The 27020-nt window shown below is 55.1% G+C and overlaps 3 protein-coding genes across 3 annotated transcripts; all 3 read right to left on the minus strand.

Moving 5' to 3' along the window:
• Positions 1-834: 834 nt before the first annotated feature.
• On the minus strand, positions 835-8047 carry LOC123479424 (uncharacterized). Its single transcript, XM_053928174.1, has 7 exons — positions 7842-8047; positions 7180-7591; positions 6844-6967; positions 4713-4927; positions 4009-4079; positions 3661-3765; positions 835-1009 (listed from the first exon to the last, which is right to left on the minus strand). The coding sequence occupies exons 2-7, from the start codon at positions 7399-7401 to the stop codon at positions 835-837; spliced, it is 912 nt and encodes a 303-aa protein (XP_053784149.1). The 5' UTR covers positions 7402-7591; positions 7842-8047.
• Positions 8048-15827: 7780 nt separating this feature from the next.
• Positions 15828-17919, minus strand: SDF2L1 (stromal cell derived factor 2 like 1). The gene is made up of 3 exons (XM_024557349.4): positions 17662-17919; positions 17080-17276; positions 15828-16229 (listed from the first exon to the last, which is right to left on the minus strand). Exons 1-3 carry the CDS (start codon positions 17846-17848, stop codon positions 15948-15950), a joined length of 666 nt encoding a protein of 221 aa, XP_024413117.1. The 5' UTR covers positions 17849-17919; the 3' UTR covers positions 15828-15947.
• Positions 17920-21357: 3438 nt separating this feature from the next.
• Positions 21358-25541, minus strand: CCDC116 (coiled-coil domain containing 116). Its single transcript, XM_053928175.1, has 5 exons — positions 25372-25541; positions 24023-24586; positions 23365-23907; positions 22208-22228; positions 21358-22149 (listed from the first exon to the last, which is right to left on the minus strand). The coding sequence occupies exons 1-5, from the start codon at positions 25441-25443 to the stop codon at positions 21358-21360; spliced, it is 1992 nt and encodes a 663-aa protein (XP_053784150.1). The 5' UTR covers positions 25444-25541.
• Positions 25542-27020: the final 1479 nt, after the last annotated feature.

Genomic DNA, 27020 nt, shown 5'->3' on the forward strand with positions numbered 1-27020 from the left:
CAATATAAATGTCATCTCCTCTGAGACACTTTCCCTGACCACCCATCCACCCTGTACATCCCCATTTCAGCTCCGTAAGGCTTTTCACATCTTGTAATCCTATATTAATTTGAGCTATATACTGGTTTACCCCCCCACACACACACACACACACACACACACACGAGGATGGGATGTGAGGTCCTTAAGGGAAGGGGCCCCACGGCTTGGTTTACTATCTCCAGTCCCGAGTAAATCGTGGGGCATACGCAGTGGCTCAGTGAATGTCTGCTAATGTCCAGCAGTCATCAAGTATTTTCTGAGGACTCACATCTCACACGCAGGTTTGATTCTAAGGTCAGTGTGTGAGGCAACAACTTGAGTCACTATCTTTGAAATTCCTTAGGGAAGTGCCAAGTTGAAAACTGACACACCAGCTCATTTTCCTCTAAGGAGGGAACAGATCACTGTTTGTAAACTTGCACCCAGATGAGTCTTGCGTTTAGGGGCCGGGTGTAGAAAAAAAAGGTACACTTACAGCTCAGTGGGGTCATGTAGGGGAAACACAGTCCCTGAAGGAAAGGGCGGCACTGTCTCCTCACTCATTTCTCTTTCAAAGTGCGCAGGGCTGGATCCCCGTGTTAGATTGCAAGTAAGGGGACTTCACAGTAGCCCTGACCTAACCTCCTGCTATATGCAAGCTCAGGCCTCAGGGCCTCAGGATGGCCCTAGACTGACAACCTCTTCGGGCTACAGGGAGCCCATGGGATTGCACAGCCCTAGGGACCCCAGAAGGAGAAAGGCACCTCTAAGAGAACTTTATTCACGCCTCCGCAATGGTGTGTACGGAAGAGGTTATGGGCCCTTCTTTGGGGGCACAGACTCTGCACTGCCACGGTCATTCTCTGAGTCATCTTTACGTCTGGACACAGGCTGGAACTTGAGCAGGACAGGTGGAGTGAAAATGGAGGCCTTCACAGGAGGGGCTGGTGTCTCCTCGGTGTTGGGGGGGTCGCTACAGGAGGAGGTCCTGTGCAGAAGACAGCCAAGACATGTCCATGAAGTCAGACACCAGCACACAGGGCCCTCCGAGATACTCATGACAAGCCCGCCCCGGGGCTGTGGGATGGCTCCAGATGCATTTATATTCCCAGAAATCTCCCCCAAGGAGGTTTGTTGGAAATGCTCACTGTAGCAATGTTGTGATTGTGAAAACCTGGAAACATCTAAACGTCTATCAGGAACCGAAGTGTAGCCATGCAGTGGACTATTCTAGAGCTGTTTAAGGAATGAGGGAGGTCTGTATACCCCAACAAGTAAAGACACCCCAATGATACAGTCATGCAAAAAAGCAAGTTGCTGAGAGGTACATGCAATATGATCCTGCTTTGGTTAGAAAGTTAACATGTGCGTGTGCGTGTTGGAAGAGTCCACACGAAACTCTTGGCGGTGGGACTCTTTACGCACGCTTTCCTGTACTGCGAAGTTTTCCCCATGGAATGTGTTCTGCTCTTGTCAGTTTTTAAAAACTAGTTTACAATAACCCATCTTTGGTGATGGCATCCTGAGAGCACCGCTCACTCAGAAATCAATATGTAACGGGAGCCTGAAAATTGGTCCCGTTGCCCTGACCGGTGTGGCTCAGTTGGCTGGGCTTTGTCCTGCAAAGTGAAAGGTCGCCAGTTCAATTCTCGGTCAGAACATGTGCTTGAGCTGTGGCTTCGGTCCCTAGTTGGGGTGTGTGCAAGAAGCAACAGATCGATGTTTCTCCACCTCTCTTTTCTCCCTCCCTTCCCCTCTCTCTAAAAATAAATAAATACAATTTTTATTTTACAAAATTGTCCCCATTAGTGAAATATTTCAACAAACAAGTATGGTTGAGCATCCCTGGCTGGTGTGGCTCAGTGGATTGAGCGCTGGCCTGTGACCCAAAGGGTTGCCAGTTCGACTCCCAGGCAGAGCACATGCCTGGGTTGCAGGCCAGGTCCCTGGTTGGGGGGGTGTGAGAGGCAACCAGTTGGTGTATCTCTCACACGTCAATGTTTCTCTCCCTCCCTTCCCATCTCTCTGAAAATAAATAAATAACATCTTTTAAAAAATGATTGAGTAAATGATGTTTCATCCATACAATGGACTATTTTGCATCTATTATTATTGGTGAATTTCAAGGTATTTTTAATGATATGAGAGGAAACATATTCGAGAGCTGGCTACAAAACTTCCAGGCAGGATGTTCCCAATTATGTAACAAGTTACTGCATGTATACAAACGCGTGTATCCACCGGAAAAGGCCTACACCAAAGGACGAATGTATGGTAACAGCAGTTATTTCTGGTGGTGGGCGTCAGAGTGATTGGTGTCTTTTTTTGTGCAGTGTTCAAATTGTCTATTTGCCATATTCTTTTACATATGGTTTTAGAATCTGAAAAAAGGTACCCTTTTCATACCCTTTCTCTTGCAATTCTATTTCAGAAACTTACTCTGAAACTCGGGAACAGCTAGCACCTAAAGGGGTCCATCCCAGCAGTAACCTAGGAAACACTGGAAGCACCTTCCACATCTCCCTAAGTGACGGCCCTACGTGCACTGCGTGCTCACTACACAACCAGTGAAGCCTGAGTTCAAAAGGCTGTGAAGAACTCACCAGGGCCTCCGTGTGACGAGAAAAAGGCAGGATAAATTAAAAGGCACTGTCTAATTGAACCACAGCCTTTTAAAACTATGCCTAGAGAAAGCTAGAAGATACCTGGACAGAATGCCCTGTGGATGACCCAGCCCTGCTGTGCGGCTCCGCTATTCTGTGAGGACCTGATGGCGCTCAGCAATGCTTTCCTTTTTCACTTTGCTTTGTAACAACATGACAATGGTGTTTGCTGACCGCCCCTCCTCTGTGACCCAGCAGCCAGTGCCTTCCTGCCTCCTCCCCCCACCTCCTTCTGATCTGACTGGATGGCCCATTACGCTTCCACTTAGATGTAACTCATGATCTACACAATCAAACTGATGCTGCTGTAAACATTTTTATACACAATCACGTTCCCCCTCTACTCATCTCCTTGGGGTCATTTTCCGGGATTGAAAAGACTAGATCAAAGAATTTGAGAACTTCTATGGCTTCTGATATATTTTAACAGATTGCTTTTTTTTTTTTTTAATTTTTAGAGACAGGAGGAGGGAGGAAGAGAGAAAGAGAAACGTTGATTGGCTGCCTCTCCTACATGCCTCAACCAGCACGGAAGCTGCAACCTGCCACCCAGGCAGGTTCCCTTACTGGGAATCAAAGCAGCAACCTTTCGCTTTGCGGAACAACCAACTGAGACACACCAGTCAGGGCAACAGATTGCTTTTCAGAAGAACTAAGCCTTACACTTTTGTACTTAAAAGGATACCATCAAGAAAGTGGAAAACAACCCACAGAATGGGAGGAAATATTGGCAAATCATACAAAGGTCTTGTGTCTACAATGTATCAATGTCTTACAACTCAAAAATAAAAAAAGACAACCCCTAACACACACTAGGGAGTGACTTTTCCAGCCCTCCTGACTACACAAGGGTCCTTCCTGGAAGTGGAAGGCACCAGCAGAAAGCACACTTGTCCAGCCCTTGGCCACACCACCACAGTGCTGGCCAGAGGCGAAGCCTGGGCTGGGCCCCGGGGAGGCTTGGAAGCACACTTACCAGGGGAAGCCAGGGTGATGGAGTGTGTGGGCACTGTTTCCAGGCACGTATGAGAACTGGAAGCCTCCAGGGTTGAGGACCAAGGGGGTCAGATCAACCATGTGGCTGCAAGACAGGGCAGAGGGGGATCGTCAGCTCCGGGGGCCTCCCCAGTCTCGGTGAGTCCCACTCTGACATGGGGACACAGACCTTTGAGCCTCCTGCCCTGGACAATGAGATCAACCACTCGGGACTGTGGTGAGGATTAATTAAGAGATGGGGAGGAAATAGCCGCTGATTTGAGCACCAAGCATGCTCCCCAAAAGGCTCCCTTTTCACTTGCCTCACACCCAGATAAATTCCTTTTACCTCTTTCGATTTGATGACAGGCCAGTCCAGTTTATTTTCACCTCAGAACTGGAAACTTCCATTTTCTCCATCTGCAGGAAACAAACGTCACCTCAGGACAAGTTTGGGGGCCTCACCGTGAAAAATTAAATCATGATACAAGGACTATGAGAACGATATGACTTTCACTCAGCAAATATATCAGGCTCATCCTCTGTGCCCATCTTGAGCTTGGTATTAGGGAGATAGGGGACAGGGTGGGGGCTGGAAGCCAAATGAGAAGTTCCTAACTCAGCCTGGGGGATGGGAGACTGGCTGGAGTGAGCCTGTAGGATCAGTGGGAGTCAGGAAGGGCAGGAGGTTAGGAAGAACACTACAGGAGAATGACACCCTCAGGGAGAGACTCAGCAAGGGGGCCTGTGGTTCTCCACCTGTCCTTTGGAGGCCCCAGGATGCTGCTGGTGCCTTGCTCGACTGAGGCCAAGCAGGTAGAGCTCTATGCCTTTGCCCCCTCCCCGACACTTCAATCAGAGCAGCCCCCCTTTCATCACTTTATCCATTGCTGTTCCACTCAAGACTTTGCCCGCAGTCTTAAAAAGGGCTCTGCTGCTTAAAAACAATGTTCTGAGAGTCACTGCTGCGGCCCAGGAAAGTTGTTGGTTCCCAGCAGGGTGCCAGAGGCTGCCCCTCCCTGGGCTGTATGGAGGGGAGATGCACCCACTGACCGACTTGCTAGGCAGTGGAGGAAAGGGGCCAAAGACCCTTGGCATAGCGTAGACAGGGGGTGATGGGGCCGCCGCAGAGGCTGTGGTGGCGGCAGGTGGTGGCAAGGGCGGAGGTGGCAGCAGTGTTGGTGGCAGGCATGGGGAGGCTGACTGGTCCCGCAAGAGGACGGGTTCCGGTTTCTTCATTTTAGGCTTCCTTCTCTTCTTCTTGGCATCTGTGACAAAAGGTGGAAGTGAGTGCCTGCCCTTCAGCCAGAACAGGGTAGAGTGGGAGCCAAACATGATAGTGTGGGGTAGTCGGTCTTCCCAACAAAGAGGGGAGGCAGTCCCCTCTTTGTGCTTGAGCTGTGGCTTCGGTCCCTAGTTGGGGTGTGTGCAAGAAGCAACAGATCGATGTTTCTCCACCTCTCTTTTCTCCCTCCCTTCCCCTCTCTCTAAAAATAAATAAATACAATTTTTATTTTACAAAATTGTCCCCATTAGTGAACATAGCAATGCCTAGAACCACTGTTGACAGGCACACACCACCTCACTGACCCCGCAACTGCCCCACGTGGGAAGGGCACTTTTGTCTCTACAAGCAGAACCGGAAACTCCGACTGTACAGGCATAGGCAGGACCCACAACCAGGCTGTCCGATTTCAAGGGCAGAATTCCATGGGAAGTGATTGAGTGTCACTGCTACGGAGGGCTGGGCTTGGCCTGGGCAGGCCGGTCTGCTGCCTCTGCCGCAAGGCATCAGGGAAATCTCTTGAATCTGCCAGCACTCTTGGGTATCCAGGCCCTGGACAGTGAGTCCGCTGACTATTACCAGCCCCGGGGCTGTCCTAGGGTTGTGCAAAGGGCCCTTCTATGAGAAAACCCACATGGAGGTGGGCTTGCACCTCCCCTCAAGGAGGGAATTTTGAGGGAAAGGACCCTGGGACCTGTCCCCTCTCCTCTCTCCATGTTAGATCTTCCTATTTTTACTGTTCAAAATTGAAGGTGAAGAGGGTGTTAACAAGCTCCTCATACAGCCTATCAGGACAGCTCATCTGGAATGACGATAACCGATGCCAGGGAGCACTGTCCTGGAGGTTGAGCCTGCACCCCTGAGCAACCCAGACCTGAGCTCAGCTCTGGGCCCCATGACTTACTGTGTGACCAAGACCCCCTGGGCCTGCTTCCTCTTCTGCAAAACAAGGATAAATAACATCAATGCTACCTCAGGAGGCTGCGGTAAAAGGTACAGGTGCTGGGCATCCTGCTGCCAGATGAAATGGTGACTCGGGCCACTCACACTCAGCATTATGGGAAGTGACACCCAGGGGAGCTGGGCCTCCCAACAAGATCCAGGCCGCCCGACCAGCATAGTCCCCCACTGGACACAAACACATCAAACAAACTGAACCCAAATCTAATCGAGGTGTTAGAGCAACTGTCCAAGAAACAGAGGCAGAGGGAGACAGACCACACCAGTGACCAAAACAACAGATACAAGTCCGAACAGTGGGATTCCCCGAAGGACCATATCGTTCTTCAAGTCCATAGCCGGGGTGGGGGTGGGAAGAAGTAAGAGTTCCCACCTCAAAGGGGACTCCAGCAGCAGAGTGGCCACATGTCCTCATTTGCCATCCCTGTGTGGTCACAATATGGCCCCCTTTCATGTCACCCTCACAAGTGCCCCAATGTGGACACAAATTACACGGTCACCTAGTGAAAAGGCACCTTCTTGGGCCCTGACGTGACAGGTCAAGGGTAGAAAGACGTTTGTGGACCTTCTGGGAAGTCTGATTATGGCCTAAGTATCAGCAAATGTTAGGGAACTAGTGTCAATTACGTCAGGTTTAACACTGTGATTATGTCAGAAACTGTTTTTTATATTATTATTATTATTATTATTAAGAAGCTTTTGAAAGTGTTCAGGAAGACACTGATGTCTGAGGTTTCCCTAAAGTGCTCCAGAAAAAGCACAGGGGGGTCTAGAGAGAGCAGCAAGCAGGGCAGGATGGAGGTAGTTGCCCAGGCTACGTGAGCACTCACTGTAGCCTCTAGTGTTGTGCATGTTCATTTTCATAATGAAGATTTCAGGACATGCGGTCCCGGGTCGGGTGTGCTGGGTCACTTGGGCCAGGCAGAGGTTGAGCCTCACCCTGGGAGTAGAGGTGCACGCGGTGGATGCTCCTCTTCAGGTGCTGCAGGCGCTGGTGCATCTCTTGGGCGCCCATGCTGTTGCAACAGTTCAGCTCCCCCTGGACTGCACAGAAGAACTTGGCCTGCGACAACAGGTGGGTCAGCGGGGAGCTGGACGGTGAGCCCCCTCAGCACTGCACTCCCCAAGCTGGGTCGCTTCAGGCTTCTGGAAGGCCCAGCCCAGCCCAGCAACTCCAGCTAGTCCCTCCTCCCCCATCCCCAAGCCCCGCGCTAGAGGGCCGGCAAAGGCCCCTGCGATCCCCACCCGGTCCCCAGCAGCTCCCGCGCCCCGCACCCAGAGGAAGGAGAGAAGCCCGCGCTGCTCGCACTCCGTCTGCTTGCTCTTGCGCACCACCCTCTCCGCCAGCGCTGGGTTGCGGTCGAGGCTGCGGAAGAGGCGGCGCAGTGCGCGCTCCGTGTAAGTCGTCGCCTGCCTCTCGAAGTCCTCCTCGGAGATGAGCTGGCAGAAGGTCACGCTCTGAGGGAACTCGCGGTCGAACTCGTCCAGGACCTCCATGCAGGTGTGGCTGCGGGGCGGAGCGGCTGTGGGGATTGGGACCCCTCGGAAGGCCTGCGTGCTGGTCTCGGGCGGTGGGCGTTTGTTCCCTGCAGCCGCCACGCCACCGCCCCCCTTCCTCGGACGAGCCAATCCGGAGAGCCGGCCGCACGTGACAATGCCCCTGGCTCTGGGGGGACGCTCTCTTGCCCTGGATGGGGAGGGCGGATGCCACTGGCCGCCGCGCTGGGCCAGATCCCGACAGAGTGCGGCAGGGCTTTGATCCGGGCCCAGCCCAGGGCCACCCCAAGAACACGGCCAGCGCCGGAACCTCCCAGCTTCCTCCAGCCCCTCCCCATTCCAGCTGTACCCCAGCTCCTCATGGCCTGTAGCCCCCCAGCCTTCCAGCCAGAGCCCTGCTTCTCTCCCAGACAACGGCCAAAGGACTTTACTCTGCCCACCTTTTCCAGCCCGGGACTTTTTGCCTTCTTCCTGTGTGGTGTGCGAGAGCAGGAGCCCATTCCCAAGCCCCGACTCGCCTTCCCGTCCTGTGGGAATACGATGAAGGATCTGTAAGGCAGCACTGTGAGACCTGGGGGGCCGGGCCAGCTCCTCGGTCAAGAAAGCGCCAAAGAGAAGCAGCTACTCGAGGTGAGCCAGAGCTGGAAACGACTGCAGAGGACAGCTAGCGTTTAGATCTCACACGGCTTGTGCCCTCGGAGCCCGTTCCCCCCCACCCCGCCGCGTGCCGTTTGCTTTGTTTTCTGTACTTAGGAACCCCCCCCCCCCCCCCCCCCGCCCTGGTGCGCAGTAAGGACAAATCCGAGTCTTTCACAGCCACGTGTTTTGGCTTCCTCTGTTTATTTCTTTGGAATTGGGCAAGGTTTTCTCAGACCTCCGCTCTTTGCATAACATCCTCTTACTCTCTGGCATCAAAACCACGCTTCCCAGGCTTGTCCTCTCTCCCCCTGACATAGAAGGCAGTTATGCAGACGCGAGCAGAGTAGGAATGGTAAGCCAGGTACATAAGGTCACCAGGAAGGAAAGTCCTGGATGCCTAGCAATGGACATTTGTGGGTGGGACCTTGCCCCCCTCCCCCCGGAGTGGCCTTTCCTCTCCCAGAACATCACTGGCCCTGCAGCTGGGACCCTCCCCTGGCATGTTGCAAGTCATGTGGTAGACTCCCTTCGAAGAGGGACAAGGGGGTTGGAGAATGGCCTCGTTCGACTCCCATGCAAGCCCTTGCACGACTACTCCTCTAAGCATCGAGCCCGCATCAAATAACCCGATGAATAAACTTGGATCTGTTGACCACAGACAGTTTCAATCAAACTGGAGACAATGTCCAGGCCTCAGTTGCGTTTCAGCTCCAGGAACAGAAAGTCAGCACAACTCGGTGACCAGTCATTGGAGGCCTTGGCGCCGAGGAGACACACCTGGAAAGCTCATAAATATTCTGTTGAGACCTGCCCCAGACCTCCAGATAAAAGGTCTTACACTAAGGACCCAGTGTGCTCACACTCTCTAGAGCATGCCAGTGTCTTCTCCTCTCTCCTACCACTGGGCGCGTTTTCTTTGCCTGCCTTTTTCCTAACCTCCGAGGGCCCTTTGTTTGCCTCTGTAACTTGCTTCCTGAGCCCACACAGCTCAGCTGGCTCACTTCTTCTACCCCTGTGACTTTCTAAATAAACTTTTGCTCGTTTTCGAGTCTTGACTCTGAATACTTTCTTAGTCAAACTCAGCCGAGGTCTCATGTCTGGTGCTGTTTTGATATTCACACCCCTTCATAACCACTTCTTTGCTGTATACTCACTGTTCCTTCTCCGGCATTTCAAGCTGCAACGCATGCATTGCAGAAGGTCCTGCCTCCACCGTACCACCTGGACGATCTCATTCACTTCTTGGTCCTAACCCAGAACCGACTTAGCAGCCCTAACCTGCGTCTCAGACTCAGGCCTTCCTTGGGCTCCAGACCCATGTCCAGCGTCTGCTGGGGGCGTTTCTTCGGCACCTCATGCTGAACACGTCCAGATCGGCACACCCTATTTTTCCCCCTCTCCTACTTAGTCAGTGGCTGACACCACCATCCACCCCAGCCACGAACATGGGGTGTGCACCCTGGTCTGTTGCCTCCCTGTCTCCTCTGCACATCTCCCTCCTACCCCCGCCCCCAAATCAGCCCTGAAAACCATCCAGCACACCAGAGAATCTAATGAGATTTTTCACCTCCTACCGCCAAACCCCCAGCCCTCTAAGCCTCAGCTCTCCTCACGGGCGGCAAGACTCACTTTCTCCTGCTTTAGAGACAACCAAGGAGGGAGATCTGGCCTGTGTATTTGCCGAGGGGTGCAGGCAGATACACCTCGGATCAAAGATCCATTCTGCTTCCCGACCCCTGTGACTTACAAAATGAGACTTTACTTTCAAATATATAGTGTGCGTTGCCTTGGCTGGTGTGGCTCAGTGAATTGAGAGCCGGCATGATTCCCTGTCAGGGCACACACCTGGGTTGCAGGCCAGGTCCCTGGGTTAGGGGCACGTGGTAGGCAACCGATCAATGTTTCTCTCACATGTCAATGTTTCTCTCCCTCTCTTTCTCCCTCCCTTACCCTCTCTCTAAAATTAAATAAATAACATATTTTAAAAAAATAAAATATATAACATGTGCCTTTTTATAAACAGGACAAGCATCCTCTGAGGGGTCAAGCAGACCACTGATTAACCTTCTGACCATGTTCTGCTAATATCACTTCACACTCTATATGTTTATTTGTATTTTTAAAAGGTGTACGGGGCACTCTCTGGGCTGGGCACTGCCAAGAGATTAAAAACAAAATAAATACACGGTCCCTGCCCTCAGGGGTTCCCAATCTAATGAGGACTTCAGCCATGGGGAGGATATTTCCATCTAACAGGCTCTGCTGGAAGGACATTGGATGCTGTTGAAACCAGATAAGGCTTCCGCTGGAAGGCAACATTTATGCAGACCCCGGAGTCCACCATCAAGGGCTCCTGCCGATGGGTACAGAATCTGCATAGGAGTAAGGGTGGCCACCTCCGGCCGTAGCCCCTCGGTGGACAGGCGGCCGAGGCCAGGTGGCCTCGGGATGGAGGAACCCCAAGAGATGAGGCCTGGGAGGCATGGAAGCATGTGCCATTGCCCCTCATCCTCCGCATGGACACCAGGGCTTCTACCTCCAGGGTGGAGGTGCAACTGGTATCAGCCAGGGTTGAGGGGTATAGCCAAATGCCCAACTAGAACCTGGGCTTCCTCTCAAGGAGACAGGATTGAATGACTGTCATTGGCCACGTAAAAACCTTGTGCATTGCGTCAGGTCCTGATGGTGGACCTGGAGCCAGGGGCCAGGCTCCTTGGCAGCTCAGCACCAATCCCCCCAATTCCGGCTGAGAGGGTGGACATGCCAGACACCTCATAGTCCCCCCTGCAGGCTCAGGGCAGCGTATCTCCCTGTAAGAGAACAAGATGGTGCAGTTGGTGGGTATCACCTGCAGGCTTCATATCCCAAGGCCACCTGCCCACTCCAAATAGCGCTGCTCCTGCTGAGAACACAGGAAAACATTCTCTTCAGGCTCTGGAGGGCTTGGTCCATTTCACCTCCACGTGGTCAAGGGTGAGCTGGGTCTGAGCCTGCCTCAGACAGACCCTCCATGCAGAGCAGTGGGCCCATATTTCTCCACAAGACCCTGACCAAACCTGGAGTTTCCAGTCTTACCCAGGGTGCTGGTATGAAAGATCCTCTTCAAAACAGAGCTTTTCTGAATCCAGGGCCTCTGACCCTGTGCCTGTCCAGCCATGACCCAGGTGGAGAGTGTAAGGGGCAATCCCCCAGCTCTGCACTCACCCAATCCTCTGATAGAGTCCAGCCCAGCTCTGCCCCTGTACCCAACTGCTGGAAGGCGGAGTGAGGCAGCAAAACCCCCTCACCCTGGTGCGGTGTGGCGTGTGGCGTGTGGTGGGCTGGACCTGACTGATGCCCTTTCATCATTGCACTGCTTCCCAGCAGCCCACAGTAGTGCAACAGGGAAAGAGTGTCAGGCAGGCCTGCCAGTGCCTCCGTCCCGGTGGTCGGTGGGTGGGGATCTCAGACCAGGAATGCAGGCCCAATGGGGCGGGGCTTCTGCCTGGGGGAAGGGTGCCCTCTGACCCCAGAGGCCCAGGCCTGGCCAGGATCTCAAGTTTCCATGGAGAAGGGAGCCAGCAGGGCAGGGGGGAGGGGAGAACCTGCAGGCCCCAGGGGCTCCGCCTGGGGAGGAGGAGATGGAAGTGTGGGGGAGGGGGGTCCCCAAGGTTGGTCCCAGATGCTTTGACAATATCATTGCACTGCTTCTCAGAGCACAGTAGTGCAACCTCGTCAGAGCACCTGCGGCCAGCAGGGGGGGACCCCCCACAGCAATACACATAGCGTGGGGAGCTCAAGTGTGGGTGGATGGGGCTAGAGGCCCATCGGGGCCGGAAGGGGTGATTTCACCGAGGCTGCAGTGCTCAGGGTCCTCAGGGCCCTCAGGACCCCAGGGCACCCAGACCTAACTCAGCCCGCTCCAGCCAGAGGTGAACGAGAGACCCCAAACTGAGGGGTAGCTCCAATCCAGGAGCGGGGAGCGAAGGGGAGGAAGGGGCGCACAACACAAAGGAGAGGGGCCCGAGCTCCACCGCAGTCCGACGCCCACTCGCGCCTGAAGCGGGGGTGGATACAACCCAATAATCCTATGCCCTGACCTGGCCCCGCGGCTCCCGGGAGAAGGCTGGCTCCACTTGGGGACGACGCTCTTCTGCCGGCCCAGGCCCCCATCCCTGGCCCCTGGCCCCCAACTTGGACTCCGCGTTCTGTCCTAACAGATTTGCTATCCGGAGGCCCAGAGCGCGGCAGAGGAACGGGGTGGGGTGGGGGTGGGGAGTCCCGCCCTTCTGGAGTCCCCTGCCTGGAGAGGGTGTCTGGGGTCCGGGCTGAGCCCCTCCACACAGACCTGCCAGTTAGTGCCGCCCTGCCAGCTCCGGGCGACGTACGACCCTTCTACTCACGCGACGGGACACCCCTTCCTACTCTGGCCCATGCATGACGCGGGAGGTTAGCGGGAGAGAGGTCCCGGTAGTCGTTCGCCTCCGTAGTCTCCACCAGGACGACCCCGCACCTCGTGGCGTCCTCTTGCCCGCCGGCTCCATCTTTAACCCGCTGACAGTCGGCGGGGCCGGACCCCCAGTACCTTAGCATAACGCCGCGTTCATTGGCCGGCACCGGCGCGGTGCTTTGCCTCCTTCACAGCTATTGGCTAAGACCGGAGCGATTTCAAAATAGCCTCCGGGCTGGGATTGGTGGTGCTGCGGCCCAGTCTAGGGCTCGGTGGTTTTAACAATGAGTTCTACAAACACTTTCTCCCCATTCATAACTTATCAAAAGAAACTTTGCCGCCTTTTCTCTGCTCCGGTGTCGGGGAGTTTTCTAGCTGCGAGGACGAGAGCACTTGGAAGTCCGGTGGGGGGCCCCAGCCGCGCGGCTGAGCCCACGGAGGATGGGGTTGAGACCTTTGGAAAATGCCCGAACCCACGCGGTACAGCCCGCGGTGGAGCAGAGCTGCAGGTCTGCTTCGTTTTCCTTGCTGATGTTTCTCCCTGTACCTCCCAGACGCGATATTCACCTGCGGCGGGCTTTCTGCCTGCAGTAGCCCTCACCGCCACCCACCCACCACCCCCTCGCATCGACCGCTTCGACCCAAGTGGAATTTGCTGGAAGCCACCTGGGTAGGCGTCGGCTGTGGGGACCGAGTCCCGGAGCCCGTGGAGCCCTGTGGATCTGAGAGAGGTACCGGGAACGGAGTGTCGGCTTGGACCCCTGCGTGATTGCATTCATTAAGCGCTACCCTCGGCTGATGACCTGGAAAGATATACACCGACTGGCCCTCACATAGCTGCAGTGTGTGTATGTGTGTGTTGGGGGGCCGGGAGTGGGGTGCTTAGGGCCCCTCCTGTTTTATTCTCTCAACCCGATGGCTGAGAGCAAATGTTTTTGAGGCAGGCAGAGCTAGGTTTGAATCTTTACGAACCAGGGTTGCCTCCTCTGCAAAATTAAGACGATGACTGGACCTACTTTACAGGGTTACTGCCAGGAGCAAATGAGAGGCTGTGTAAATCGTTGGCCCAGCATCAGGCACTTCGTGTTCAATAAATGAGAGCTCTGTTGCTGCTGCGGTTTTAATTTTTGGTCCTGTCCTGAATTCTGCCCGGAGCCATCTTACCTGCTCCCACCTTGGTCTCCCAAGGGCTACTCTAATAATACGTGTGTGCACTGTTTGATTCTGCTCTTCATTAACACTCTGCACTTACGGTGGTAAGGAGGTAATAGGCAGAGGCAGAGGGGACTCTTACAGCCAGGAGGGGCCAGGGATGGATCAGAGTGTCCCCCCTTGGATGGGCAGTGGGGTCCACATGATTGGTGTCCCACCCACAGCCCCTTGGCAATCAACACTGCTGAAAGGATGCTCCCTGCCAGCACCTGCAGCTCTTCCTGAGGACTTGCTTTATTCTAGTCAAAATAAAGCCCTCACGTACACTTCCAATGTCCAGGGGAAGTGGGAAGTGCTACAGAATAATTCCCCCACCCACCAATCAGCTCTCAGCCAATGAGGGCAGATGCTTTGGCTGGATAACACCCTCTCCCTGCCCCTTGGTTGGGAATACTTAGGTGCTTGTTCTATTACTGGGTCCCAGAACTCCCCATTCCCACAGGGGTTACTTGCTCAACAATACGACCCTCACCGGCTGCCTTCCCTTCCCCTCTCACAGCCCCACTCCTCTACCCCAGTGTTTTCTGGGATCACCTCCCAACATTCTGTACTCCATTCCTGCCTCAGGTCAGGTGATCGATGGGAGAGGAATGTGGACTTGTACACAAGGCCCAAGAGGTTCGGCAGTGGAGAGATCAGGAAGAGGTCTGTTTGAGCAGAGCGGGAGCTAATGGGGGAGAAGGCAGGGTGCAGTGCACCTACATAGGACCCTCCTCCCCTCAGGCCTCTAGAGCTTTTCTACAGCTTTTCTCCTACCCCTATAAGGTCAATTGATTTCTCAGATGTAAGGTGCTCTGCCCACACTCCTCCAAGCCTCCTTCCAACCAGTTGCTACCCCCCTCTTCTGGGACTCTTTTACTCTCATTCAGGAAAATGGCACTCTCTTCCCCTACCAGCGACCTTAAGCCCCTACCCTCCTATACAGCCCCACCTGGGTCTTTAGAAAATCCAAGAAGCCTGTTATCTCTTCCACAGCCTCTAGAGGTCACCACACTCAGCAGAACTAACTGTTGCCTTCGATAGCACCCTCCTATTGTACCTGCCTTTAAGTTAATGCTTTGCCTGACTAAATTATGCCTCTTCTTCTAGAAAGCCTTTTCAGATCTCTGCAGGGAGCAGTTCTTTGAGGTTACCTTCCCATGCAATATCTTTTGAAGTTTTATTACCTCCTTGGGACCTTGGAAAGTTGTAGTTGGGCCCTGAGATGCCACATGCCAGGGCAGACTGGGGTGTATGGGGTACCACTTGCATGTTAAGGGAGGGAACCTGTGATGCTAATATCTGGCAGGTGGCACAGTTCTGGCCTGGTGCTTGCTCAAAAACAAGTGTAAAGACTTTCACAACTGCTAGGGGAGGGAAGCCAGGAGAATGGGGGGCCTACCTCAAGGGGTAAGCGGTCTGAAGAGCTTGTGCTTCATCCCTGCTGAAACAGTGGGACCCCCACTCATCCTGCTGAGGCCCTGGCCCCAGCCCTTAACAGGAAGATTTATGAAGCTCAGGGGTCAGAGAACAAGGGTCAGTCACCATCAGGCTGTCTAAGGGTGACAGGGCAGTGTTGGGATGCATGGAAAAGCATCAGAAAGACTTGGTCAGCCCTGATTGGTGTGACTCAGTGGATTGGGCATCCTCCCACAAACCGAAAGGTCGCTGGTTTGATTCCTGATTAGGGCACATGTGTTGGTTGCAACCCAGGTCCCCAGTTGGGGACATAAGAGAGGCAACTGATTGATGTTTCTCTCCCTCTCTTTCTCCCTCCCTCCCCCTCTCTAAAAATAAGTAAATAACTCTTAAAAAAAAAAAAAAGATTTGGGTCCTGGCTGGTGTGGCTTAGTGGATTGAGTGCCAGCCTGCAAGCCAAAGGGGTTTCCATTCCCAGTCAGGACACATGCCTGGGTTGTGGGCAAGGTCCCCAGTTGGGGGTGCACTAGAGGCAACCACACATTGATGTTTCTCTCCCTCTCTTTCTCCCTCCCTTTCCCCCTCTCCAAAAATAAATGAATAAAATCTTAAAAAAAAAAAAAAAGATTTGGATGGGTTCAATTGCTCAGCTGTGTGGGAGATAGCAGCTCTGCAGTAAGGAGACGGTGAACTGGGGGTCAGGGTGAGCTAGCATCTCCTGATCGCCCCCAGGCTCAGTCCAAAATAATCACAGACCAACATTCTTTAATCAACAAAGGCACTTGAGAACCCCTACAAACCCAAAGTCTCCAAGAGTGGCCATGCAGACACCCCATCCTGCCACCCTCCATCCACCCAGCCACGGCACTCAGAGTTCATCATGACCGGCAGAGGGGTCCACGCTGGGCTTGATGAAGACACCTTCCATGGCCTTCCACGTATTGTGTGTGTTGGCGCTGGGCATGCCGTGCACCTCATGCTGCCCACGGATGGGGTTGCCATACTGGTCACCAGTGACGGACAGGAACACAGAGGTGCCCACGTGCTGGAAGCGCACGGTAGCCTCCCGCTCCCAGTGCTGCCCTGAGCAGCGCACCGTCCACAGGTCGAGGTCGTCGCCCTCACCATCTTCCCCAAAGGCGCTCACCTCCTATGGATACAGGGGGGAGAAGGGACAGAGGGCACACTGACTTCCCTGTGGTCACTTACCTGGCAGCAGCACTCCCACCTAGGGCACTGGGCCTCCGGTTCTTCCCTGTGTCTCTCAGCCTCAGCTTCCACAGCTGCAAACTGGGACAACACAAGCCCCAGCCCCAGTCCTGGGTGGGGCCTCCCCAACAGAGGCTCTTCAAACGCATGCAAATCCTATCTCACTTGTCTGGGTGGTGACCACTGGCCCCCACAGAGCCGAGGCCCCCTCCTCTCTCTCCCTCCATGTTCTTCCCATCCTAACCCCTCTGACTTTCAATATAAAGTCCAATCCCTCAGGCTGACAGTCAAGGTCTCTACTTAGCTCATGCTTTTTCTTCTGACAACCCTCCAAAAGCACCCTCTGTTCCACCTTACTCCTTCCCTAACCTCCCACCCTTCCTCCCCTATCCAGTTCCAGTGAACTCCATGCACTAGCTCTTCCCCAGGCCTGAAAAGATGCTCTCCTCCTCTCTGGGGCCTACAGGACTCCTACTCAGCCTTAGTTCCTCTTCCCTTGCAGGTTTCCCAGGCCAAGGCCATATGGATCCCCCTCCTGGGTCCAACTCGCCCGCAGGAGTGGAGCCATCCAGCAAGCTCAGATCCCTTTTTCTTGTCCGCCTTTCCGCTGGCCTGAGAGGGGCCCTGGAGAGTCACCTGTGTCTCCAGAGGGGGCCTCAGTAAACACTGAATTGAAATTCCTCTTTCACAGAGGAAGCTGAGGCTCAGAGTAGGTGAGAAGAAGGGTGGGTTCTGCTCCAGCCCCTCACACACGCCAGAAGCCTCTCCTGGGGCTGGGAGAGGGGGCTCACCTGGTTATTGGACAGCGGAGACGGGAAATGGTGCGTGTGCAGGTTCTTGCCAGTGAGCACGTGCGTCAGCCTCACGGCCTGCCCGCAACGCACGGGAGACCCTCGCGGGCACCCGCCCTCGGGGCCGCCGCGGATCCTCCAGTAGCTGTTGGCGTCGTCAGAAGCCTCCACGCCGGTCACAGACTGTTGGCCGCTGCCTGACGGCGACACCCCACCCCCACCCCCGGGGTCACCGTCAATCCGAGAACTTGCGAGCCTCGGCTCGAACACCATGAACTTCCCCGGACAACCTCAACCCTGGGACCCCAACGACTCCCCCCAAACCCGCACCCCTGGCCCCCCGCTGAACTCCAAGTTCTTTGGCCCACATCTCCCAGACGACCATACTTGTCCCCGATATCCCGAGTACCCACTTCAACCTCCCATCCTTGTCCCCCTAGGTCCCCCAGTAATTCCAGCCAGATAACCTCCAGACCCCTGGCCCGCAGACGCCCAAGATCACCCAGACCTCAAACTCCCAGCCCCAGGCCTCGCCCCCTAGCGATGCCCCCTAGCGATGCCCTAGTCCTGAGCCCCGCGCACCGGATCCGTATTTGATGTCGTGCGAGTGCAGCCGCACCCTGTGCTGCGTGTTGAACAGCTTCAGGACAGACCCGCAGGTCACGAGCCCCGCGCCGGTCTTGGCGGCACCGCTGGCCGGCACCAAGAACGCCAGCAGTAGCCCCAGAAGCGCCGCTTCCGCAGCTCGTCCACTGCTCGCGATCCACATCGCCCCAGCCCGGCTCCGCCAGCTCGGGCCCTAGAGCCGCTTCCTTCTCCCCAGCCGGCCAATCCGGCTTTGACAGGGACCGGCGCGGCAGCCAGTCGCCGGTCTTCTCGGCGCTCCGCCTGGCCTACCATTCGGTCTCGGTGGAAGGGACCCTCCCCCAGCTTTCCAGAGCGACCGCTAGGGTGGGGACTGGAGACACGAGGAGGGTTTTAATTGGTCCACGCTTCCGAGGACTCACCAATGAAAACCAAAGTGAGGCTGGTGCGGTTCCAAGCGGTGGGAGAGCAACCCGGGTGCAGTTCTAGGTTGAGGGTGCCCCACCCAGCAGCCTCTGACCCCACTATTCATGAAGCTGCTTCATCCTAGATCCGCGAGCCCTCAATCACAGCTCCTCTCAGACCCTGGATCCGCCGCTGCCAGGTCTTGAGGTTGCTCGACCTCTAGGTTTTGTGGTCGACAGATCTCAGGTCATGCAGTTCCCAGACCCTGGAATTAAATAATCCCCTCGTCACTAGGCCATTGCCCCCTCTCTGACATTGGGTCACCTCAGTCTCTAGACCCTGGAATTTCTGAATTCACGTGACCTCTCACCTACTCCTTTCATTACACTATTGCCACTGGGCAGCAGAGGGCAGCAGGGAGCTGCGGTGTAGGGGATAACGGTACGTTCTCACCGGAAAGCCCCAAAACTGTCTTAGGAAACCAGAGCCTTGGTAGACCAAGCGAGTGACGGTAGGAACCAAGACTGGGTGGCTGTGTGTCCCAGGTTTCTGACAAGCACGGGTCCCAGTCTCACCGCCTTCTCAGAGGGCTGTCAGTTTTGTCTTCAAGGGTGGAAAATTTACATCCCTATTTATCCATTAGTGGAACGTTCTCACGTTGACTTCACTCCAGGCCCTGTGCTGAGGCCACAGGAGAACTGGCTCTGGGATACATTAACCAACAGGCTGGATACCCATGCACTTGGGGCACCAGCAAAGCCAGAACAGTTCATGGTTAATGAACTTTTCCAGAATTTTGCGTTTAGAAAGTTCAGAACAGAGCCATTTTAAATTACAGCAACATGCTATTTTGGAGTTTTTGTGTTTAACATTGTTTTTATTTTGAATTACGTATGGGATAGGGCACCTTGATCTTTCCAGTACTTAGAGTGTCTAAATTGCTAACAGTCTGCCCTGGATTTGACAAATCCTACATTTGAGGGGCCTCCCATCCAGGGTGGAGAGGCTAGAGTACAGTCTGAGAAGCGATGGATGTTTCCTGTTGGACATACCAACAAACATCTCAAACTTAATATGTCCAAAACAGAATTCCTGCTCTCTTCCCTCAAAATGCTCTCCCCACCACCCACCCCCAGGTTTCCACATCCCAGGAATGGCACCTCCAGTCGCCATTTGCTGAAGCCAAGAACTTGGGATTCATCTTTGATTCCTCTCTTTACCTCACATCTAGCCCAATGCTATGACTCCAGGACAATTGTAAGTCATCTCTCCTTCATCCCTCACCACCACCCTAATCCAAGCCGCTCCGTCTCCCCTCCATATATCTACCACCGCAGCCTGCCTGATTTTCCTGCTTCTGGGGGTTTTGCAATCTCATAGACAAAGTGCACTCTGGTTCTTTTACTGAGCGAGTTTATAATAAATACCCCATTCTAGAAGTGGATTATAAAAAATAAAACCCAGCATCGTGACAAATGGTTTGAAGTCACTTAAGTCTCAGAGTGGTTTCTTACACGGCAACAGACACCTGAAACAGGAGCTAAGGTCAGGTGTCTCTAGTACCATGTGCCTCTGAGGCTGGGCTGAGGATATATTCAGTTCTCCCTTGAGGACTTAGCAGTGGGACCTGGGAAGTTGGTGAGTATCATAGCAGCTGCTGTCTCTCAGAATCTTGGGACTCCCTTTCTTGGCTCCCTCTTGCCACCAAGATTTCTGGTTTCTCTGAAGAGGGGTGGAAAGTGGCTGCTCCTCACCGTCCCAAACTGAACCCAATGCATCCCAGTGCAAACTGAACCCAATTGCGCATCCCAATTGCAGGCTCCTGGGACAGAACCCAACTGGCTTAGCTGGGACTAGGGATGTTCCAGTACGGCCAAGCAACTATGGCCAAGTGGTACGACAATAGGGAATGAAAATGGCTGTCCTGGCCCCACACTATGGTGGTGGTAGCAGTGGGTGTCCTCAGGCAGTGGGTCTTATGGGCTGAGCGTGTTCCCTAAAAGAGCCTTACCAAGAAAGCTCTGTGAAGAAAAATGGGTCCCTGACCCCCCACCTTAAGACTCTGGTCCCTCTGACTTACAATGGAGCAAGTCCTCCGCCCTGAATCGCAGGACTGGGTGTTATGTGGAAGGTCCACCCTGCCTGGCTCCAGAGGAAGCTCTACAGTTGCTGTGTCCTTAGGCGTGGGCCACTGAGCATACTCAGGCTGGGTTGAGCAGTCCTGGGCTCTCTGCCCCTGGGGGGCTTCAGGGGGAGGCATGAGAGACCTACCTTTTACGTGGTGAGTCAGAGTAGAGTGTTTCCACGTTCTCTCAGCCATGGGAAAAGGGTGGTGAGGGAGTAGGTTGAGCTGGTCCCTGGGCAAAGATGCCTTAGCAGGGGAGAAAACAGACTCCCCTAGGAAGGCAGACAGGAGGAGAGTGCTGAGCTGTGGCACAGGAAGGCCAGAAGCCCCAGGAGAACCTTGGAGATGATACCTGCTGTGCCCACAGGCCCTTCTGGAGAGAGTGGTCCTGCCCAGGGCCACTGCAAAAATGGTAGTCATGTGACCAACCTGGGACAGCCAATCCTGTGCTTGACCAACCAGCAGCCCCCACGTGGCTTGGCATGGAACCTCCAGATTCAGAAGTTGGAGGTGAGAAATACAAATTAGGAAGTCAGGTAGCTGTGGGAGCAGCAGGAAAGCGTGTTCCCTCAGTCACAACGTGAGGTGTGACACGTCAAAGGGAGGAGGGAGCCACCCTGGCAGAGGAGCAGCCCTCTGGAGGCAGGAGCCCTGATGCACAGGGGCTGTGATGGAGGGCAACCACGAATCCCGATGGCTTGAAGAGCCAGGAAGATGCAGTAGACAGTAGAGAAAAGCCTTGAACAGGGATTTGTGTTCAACAGAGCATGTGAGGTCACAGGGGCCAGAGGACTGCCAGCTGTCATGAAGGTCAGCAGCAGCCAGACCTGGCCCACTAGAGGGGCTCTTCAAGGGCAGGTAAGCAGGCGCATGGAAGGCAGGCTGAAAGTTCCAGACAAGAAAACTGCTCCATCAACGGAAGCTTTATTTTTCCTGTTGGCTCTCTGGAGAGGCTGAGCAGAGTTCCTTGTGAGCATTTAGCCCATTCTGACCTCCACTCAGGGCAGGGGCTGGCTGGGGGGGCAGCGTTTTCCTGAAGCAGGAAGGAGGGAGGAAGAGCAGGAAATCTAGAACTGGGTTCAGCTTAGCAGGACTTGGGGGGAATCTCCAGGGCCATCTGTGGAGTGGCTGATCTCTGCCTCCACTTGAGGCTTGAGGGTTCTCTAGGTCTCACTCTCGTCACCCCCAAATTCTTCGTCCTTGTCTTCCTCCTCCTCCTCACTGCTCTGGCTCTCCCCCATGGCCACTACTTGCTCATACTGCTTGGAGCCCACGCCAGCACGGTAGGACATGGAGAAGTTGGGCTCCGAGAGGTTCCTGGGCTCCTGCTCATCAGCTGTATTGTTCTCCTGAGGGGTGAGCAGCTGGGGACTCAGCAACTCAGAGTGGAGGTGCTCCCCCTTGGCTACCTCCTGATCCATGACGATGGCTGGCTTGAGCAAGGGGATGTAGGACCCTCTGCTGTGTTGGGAAGTGCTCCTGCGGGAGGCAGTGTGATGGGAGGTGTCATTCTGAGATGCCTGCCGGGACACTTGCTGGGACACCTGCCGGGATGCCTGCTGGGGTACTTGCTGGGACACCTGCTGGGATGCCTGCTGGGGCACTTGCTGGGGCACCTGCTGGGACTCCTGCTGGGGCACTTGCTGGGACACCTGCCGCTCCCACTGGGCCTCCTCCAGCTTTTGCAGCAGGCAGCTCCAGTCGACCGCCGAGGACAGGCAGATGTGGGAGCCTTTCACCTTCTTGAAGCCCAGCAAGAGGTCCATGAGCGTTTCAGTGATGGGAAAGGAGATGAAGCCCAGCTGCTTGGCGAGGTTCGTCTCAAACTTGTACTTGCAAACAAGCAAAGAGACAGCCTGCTCCATCAAATAGTTGACAAGCTCCTCATAGCAGGGGTTGGACAGGTGGGCCGTGGACTTGGACGAGATGGAGGGCAGTGTCGTCTTCTTCATGGACTCGTAATTGGGGCTCTGTGCAGCAGCCAGGGAGGGAAAGGGGGACATGTCATGCCACTCTCGCTGCCCTGCAGGGCCCCTCACACCCAGAGCGCCCTTCATGCCACCCACATGGACACCACGCCCGTCCCACTAAGGGTATGGCCTCGACACATCTGCTCTGCTGTCCCCCTAAACAGCTGAGCACAGGTTCTGCATGTCAGCCAACCCTCACCCTTACCACACTATCACCACCACACTGGCCACACCAGTCAGGCCCAGGATGAGGCCGGTAACTAGTCACAGTGTGAGCCCAACTGGAGCCTGGACAATCTAGGTTCCAGCAGGTTCTTGCCCAGCCCAGGGTTCAGAGAAAGGAAGTGTGCCTGTAGCTTGTTGGGTGAGAAGAGGGTCAGGGGCTGTGCTGGACCCCCACCAGGGTGAAGCCACCTACATCTCTCCTGTACCCTTCCTTGCCAACTCCCTGTCATCAGGCTGGATACACGGGAGTCCTGGCCACGGCAGCAGGATCAGAGGGTACTAGACCTAGGACGCCGGGCTGCATTCTGGGCTCAGGCTGCTGTCCACAAGCGATAGGACTGTCCCCACATGGGAGGGTCTCCAAGATTCATGTGCAAATGTTAAAAAAATTACCCAGAATTAACAGTAGCCTTTATTTATCTTCGACAACACCTAGCAGTAACTCGGCCACGGTTCCTGGGCCCCATCAACTTGTCCCTTGTGGCTCAGGTGGTTTCCACGGTGCAGGGCAAGAGACCCGAACCATGGGTACCTACCTGCCAATGACAAGTGGCTACAAGGAATGGTGGCTGAAGGGGCCCTTCTCTTACATCCCTGCCCCTAATGCCCCCAATCCCACCCGTGAGGATGTCGTCTGCGGTGACAGTGAAGTGAGTGATGGGGAGAAGCTTCTTTCCAAGGAGGTAAGTGGCGAGAACACGGGGAGGTGGTGGACGGAGAGACGCGGTGGGAGGAGAAAGGGCAGGGGGAGGCAAGCGGAGCTGCGACCTGGGTGAGGCGGGCCTGGCTGGGCACTTCCACCTTGATCCCGGGGGCGGGAAGGGTGAGGTGTAGCCTCCGCCAGGGCTGGGCCCTTTGGCTGGAGCTCAGGGGCCCAGAAGCGAACATGGGTTGTATCTGTTCTTTGGGGCCCTGGTCAGGTGCCTCCTGCCTGGGGTAGGGTGAGCGGACCTTGGCCTCTTCTGTGGGTATCACTTGAAGCCTGAATTGGGTGACACCTTGGGCACTAGACACAGGAGAACCACATTCCTTCAGCTTGCCCCATCCTCTGGACTTGGCGCTCTTTTTTCGAAACATCTTGTAGCTGGAGGCTGTGGTGGGAGGAGAAACATAGGGCTCCTGCTCCCCTTCGGTGGGTATGGCCTCCTTGGAAGTTTCCAAATTGGGCTCTGTGCTGGGCTCCCATTCTGACGGGAAGAGAGGGTAGCCGTTGTGGCGGCGGGCGCCACTGAGCTTGTCCACAGCCTCATTGACCACACTCTGCAGGGCAGGGAAGAGGTGGTTCTTGGCCAGGAAGTCTAGGGTCAGATGGGGCTCACGGAGCGCAGAGTAGCCAGGCAAGTTGAAGGACTCCGGCTGGCTCAGCAAGGACTGGATCTCCTTGTTGAACTCTCTCTGGAGGAAGATCGGCTCTCTCTCTCCAGGACCCAGCTCTGATGCTGCAGGAATGCCCGAGCTTGAGCCCAGCGAGTCCCACAGCTGGGAGTCCCCCTGGGAGCAGGACCGCCCCAGGCTTTTCTGAAGAGAGAGGGGGGATTCTCAGAGGTGTCCAGGAACAGCCAAGCCAGGCTTGAACCTGGGCTCTGGGGTGGGCTCCATCCTACCTCCCCCAGGCCACGGCCCCACAGCTCACCCCTCTGTTCTCCAGCCGCAGCAGCCGTTTGAGACTCTTTTCCTGCAAAAGTCTGTCCCTCATGGGTGGCAGTGGGCCCACGCCATGGTAGCTCAGGTTGCTGTCCTGGCTATGGGAGCCCAAACAGCCAGCTGTGATGCTGCTGTGGGAGTCAGACATGGAGCTGGAGCAGGATGGGTAGTTGTTGGGGTGTCCAGTGCACAGGCTGGGCCGGACACGGTGCCGGTGCACAGTGCTGAGGCTGGGCCGGGCACGCACCCGCCGCCCACCCTTTGGCACCTCCACTGGGTCCTGCACCTCCACTAGTGGCACCCCAGTCTCTGTCTTCATGGTGGCCATGCGTTCAGTTGCTTCCTCCACCACCCTCTGCAGGCTGTCCAGCACCTGGCCCTCAACGAGGAAATCCAAGAAGCTACCAAAGGGACGAGGGCCCCTCAACTTCTGATGGTGGCTGCGAAGCCCTGAGCTACCCAATGGGCCACACGTCGATGGTGGGTGTGGCATGTGGCCCAGCCTGGAGGTCTGCCCCATCTTCGGGAATGCTGGCTTCTTAGGTGGTGGCACCTGAGTAGACAGGGATGTGACAGTGGGCAGGAATGCTCCAGAGGAGGATGGGATCCCTGGGGTCCTCCTAAAGCTCCAGGAGCTGGGCTGGGAGTGGGCAGTGGAAGGAAATGTGTTTTGGAGTCAGGCAGCCCTGTGTTTGGACCCTGGTTCTGTCACCTGTGTGACTGTGGGCACAATGGCCCATCCTGAGGTCTTTCCCTGGCCTGCAGAGTGGGAGTCCATTTGGGGTTGCTCTGAAGCTTCCCTGGTATGTACATTTCACACACACAAGCCCTGGCCTAGGAGCCTGCAAGCCCACTTCTGTCCTCAGGGTGTGAGTAGGTAATCACAAACACCTCTGAGTCCTGCTTGGGATCCTCATCTGTCTGGAGAGCAGGCGAGCCTGCTGCGCTGCTGGGCTGCACAGGCCACCGGCAGTCCTGAGCCCTGCACACTCCACGGCTGCTTCTGTGCCTTGAGTCCCGAGCCCTGAGTAGATGCCGTGATCCCACTTGGGGGCCCAGTCTATTAAGCCCCTCCCAGGCCACTGGAAGTCAGGGGACATTTGATGAATTTGAGGTTGTGGAGGGCCCAGCCAGGGTCAGAGTGGTAAGGACATCAGTAAGAGGCCCAGAGAGGAAGTCGCTAGGAAATGAGAAAGTGATGTTGTAAAAAAAAAAAAGAAGAAGAAGAAAGAAAGAAAAAGAAGAATAAAGGGATGGTTGTAATCTGGGGCACTGGAGCTGGTGAGGAACACGATGGGGTTGGTCGGGCCCCAGAGTCAGGTCCTGTCGGGCACATACCCGGGCCAGGTACGGGTTGTGGCCGGCTTCATCGTCCGCCAGGTATCCTGAGTGGTGGCGACAGCTGGTCATGATGTGGGTACCCAAGGTCCGCTGCCAGCCTCCTCTCTCTTTAGTTCTGCGTGCAGCTGCGGATTCCTCTCTGCGCCGGGTGGGGAGATGGAGCGAGAATTTCCGCAGGGTTCAACTCTCCGTCCGCCTGCTGGACACTGCGCCAGTGGCCCGGGGGTCCCCAGGTTCCTTGCTCCCCCCGTCCCATGTGCCCCATGCGGCTGACCCTTTTTCTGCTCAGAGTCCTCTGGACATCTGCCCACACATCCGTGTCCAGAGTTGTCGGGGTGAGATCCCCGAGGACGTCTGCATCCTGTCTCTGACCATCTCAGACCTTCTCCCTTCCCAGACCCCGGTCGTCCTGGCATCTGTCCCCTGGCCCAGAGACCATCGCTCACCAGAGTCTGCACATCACTTGGTGCCAGCCAGTGCAATCTGCGCCCTCTAGAGGGCAGGGACACTTTGCCTTGGGGTCGCCCCAAATCTTCCCTGCGTGCTTGTTTGCATGCGGCATCCTGATTGGCTCTCAACGGGAGCTCATTCTCTAGCGCCCTCGACACAAAGGTGGTGGGCGGGTCCAATTTTGGCTCCTCCCCTATTTCCTCAGGCCTCGCAACATTCGGAGCCCAGAGGGAGAGGTTCTGGTCCTCCCTCCACATCTGCCCTGAGGGGGGCCTAAGGGACAAAGCCACAGTCTCCTCTAGAGACACGGGCACCTTCGTCGGCTTCTCTCTGGTCTCTGTGTTGTCCTGGGCCTCTTGCTTTCTGTCTTCTTTCCAGTAGCCTCCCCTCGCCCAGTGTGGACAACCCCAGGGTCTGTCTTGAGCCCTCCCCATTCTGCATTCTCCCTGAGCCCAGTGGAGAGTCCCAACTCTAAGCCACAGCCCTAGCTTAAATTCCTAGCTCTATTCCCCTCCTGTGTGACTCAACCTCTCTAATCCTCCTCTATAAATGGAGCTGAATGTCGTTCCACGTGGAAGTATGAAGGTTACACTTTCATACCACACACCAGCACCCCACAACGTCCCGGCATATCTGCATGTCCTCTCCCCCTCTGCCTGGTAAACTCATGCAGCCCTCCTCCCAGGTGTCACCTCTTCAGAGAAGCCTTCCCAAAAGGCTCACCCCTCCTTCCCATACAGAACAATCTCAAATCCCATCCCAGATTCTGCCACACGTTTGTTGTTACTTATTTGTCTACCAAATGGAGCACCTTGGGGGTGGGAACTGAGGCACTCACCCCTAATCTCTAATATTTCTAATACCACTAGTAGTATTAGAATAGATACTCAATAAACGTCAACCCTCTCCTTCCAATCTTCAGACAGGACCTTTGGCCTTTCCACGATCAGCTTCCTAGCGGAGAATGATGGTTGATTAAAGTCCGATGATGTAATAATCATGTTTGAACATAACAATTCTTATGCCAAGAGCTTGGAGTACTCTTTGAGGCCTGCAATTCTTATACCGCCCTCATGGGAGTGGCTATTATTTGTTATTCTTAAGCTTGGCTTTGTCATCTCTGCCCTTGACCTAGGGGGCAGCCAGGGCCTAAAGGACCAGAACAGACCCACATGCAGCCTCAGGGCTTCAGATCT

Source organism: Desmodus rotundus, chromosome 7, assembly GCF_022682495.2.
Source record: "Desmodus rotundus isolate HL8 chromosome 7, HLdesRot8A.1, whole genome shotgun sequence".
Taxonomy (NCBI): Eukaryota; Metazoa; Chordata; class Mammalia; order Chiroptera; family Phyllostomidae; genus Desmodus; species Desmodus rotundus.

Excerpts from the sequence above, each read along its gene's own strand:
- LOC123479424 (XM_053928174.1), bottom strand. The coding sequence starts at position 7,401 with ATGGAGGTCCTGGACGAGTTCGACCGCGAGTTCCCTCAGAGCGTGACC. Across the intron at positions 3,766-4,008 it reads CTGTCATCAAATCGAAAGAG|CCACATGGTTGATCTGACCC; the intron begins GTAAAAGGAATT and ends CCTGTCTTGCAG. Across the intron at positions 1,010-3,660 it reads CATCACCCTGGCTTCCCCTG|GACCTCCTCCTGTAGCGACC; the intron begins GTAAGTGTGCTT and ends TCTTCTGCACAG.
- SDF2L1 (XM_024557349.4), bottom strand. The coding sequence starts at position 17,848 with ATGTGGATCGCGAGCAGTGGACGAGCTGCGGAAGCGGCGCTTCTGGGG. Across the intron at positions 17,277-17,661 it reads CGACATCAAATACGGATCCG|GCAGCGGCCAACAGTCTGTG; the intron begins GTGCGCGGGGCT and ends TGTCGCCGTCAG. Across the intron at positions 16,230-17,079 it reads CTCCGCTGTCCAATAACCAG|GAGGTGAGCGCCTTTGGGGA; the intron begins GTGAGCCCCCTC and ends CTGTATCCATAG.
- CCDC116 (XM_053928175.1), bottom strand. The coding sequence starts at position 25,443 with ATGACCAGCTGTCGCCACCACTCAGGATACCTGGCGGACGATGAAGCC. Across the intron at positions 23,908-24,022 it reads TGCGGCTGGAGAACAGAGGG|AAAAGCCTGGGGCGGTCCTG; the intron begins GTGAGCTGTGGG and ends CTCTCTCTTCAG. Across the intron at positions 22,150-22,207 it reads GGCCCTGCAGGGCAGCGAGA|TCCATGAAGAAGACGACACT; the intron begins GTGGCATGACAT and ends CCCAATTACGAG.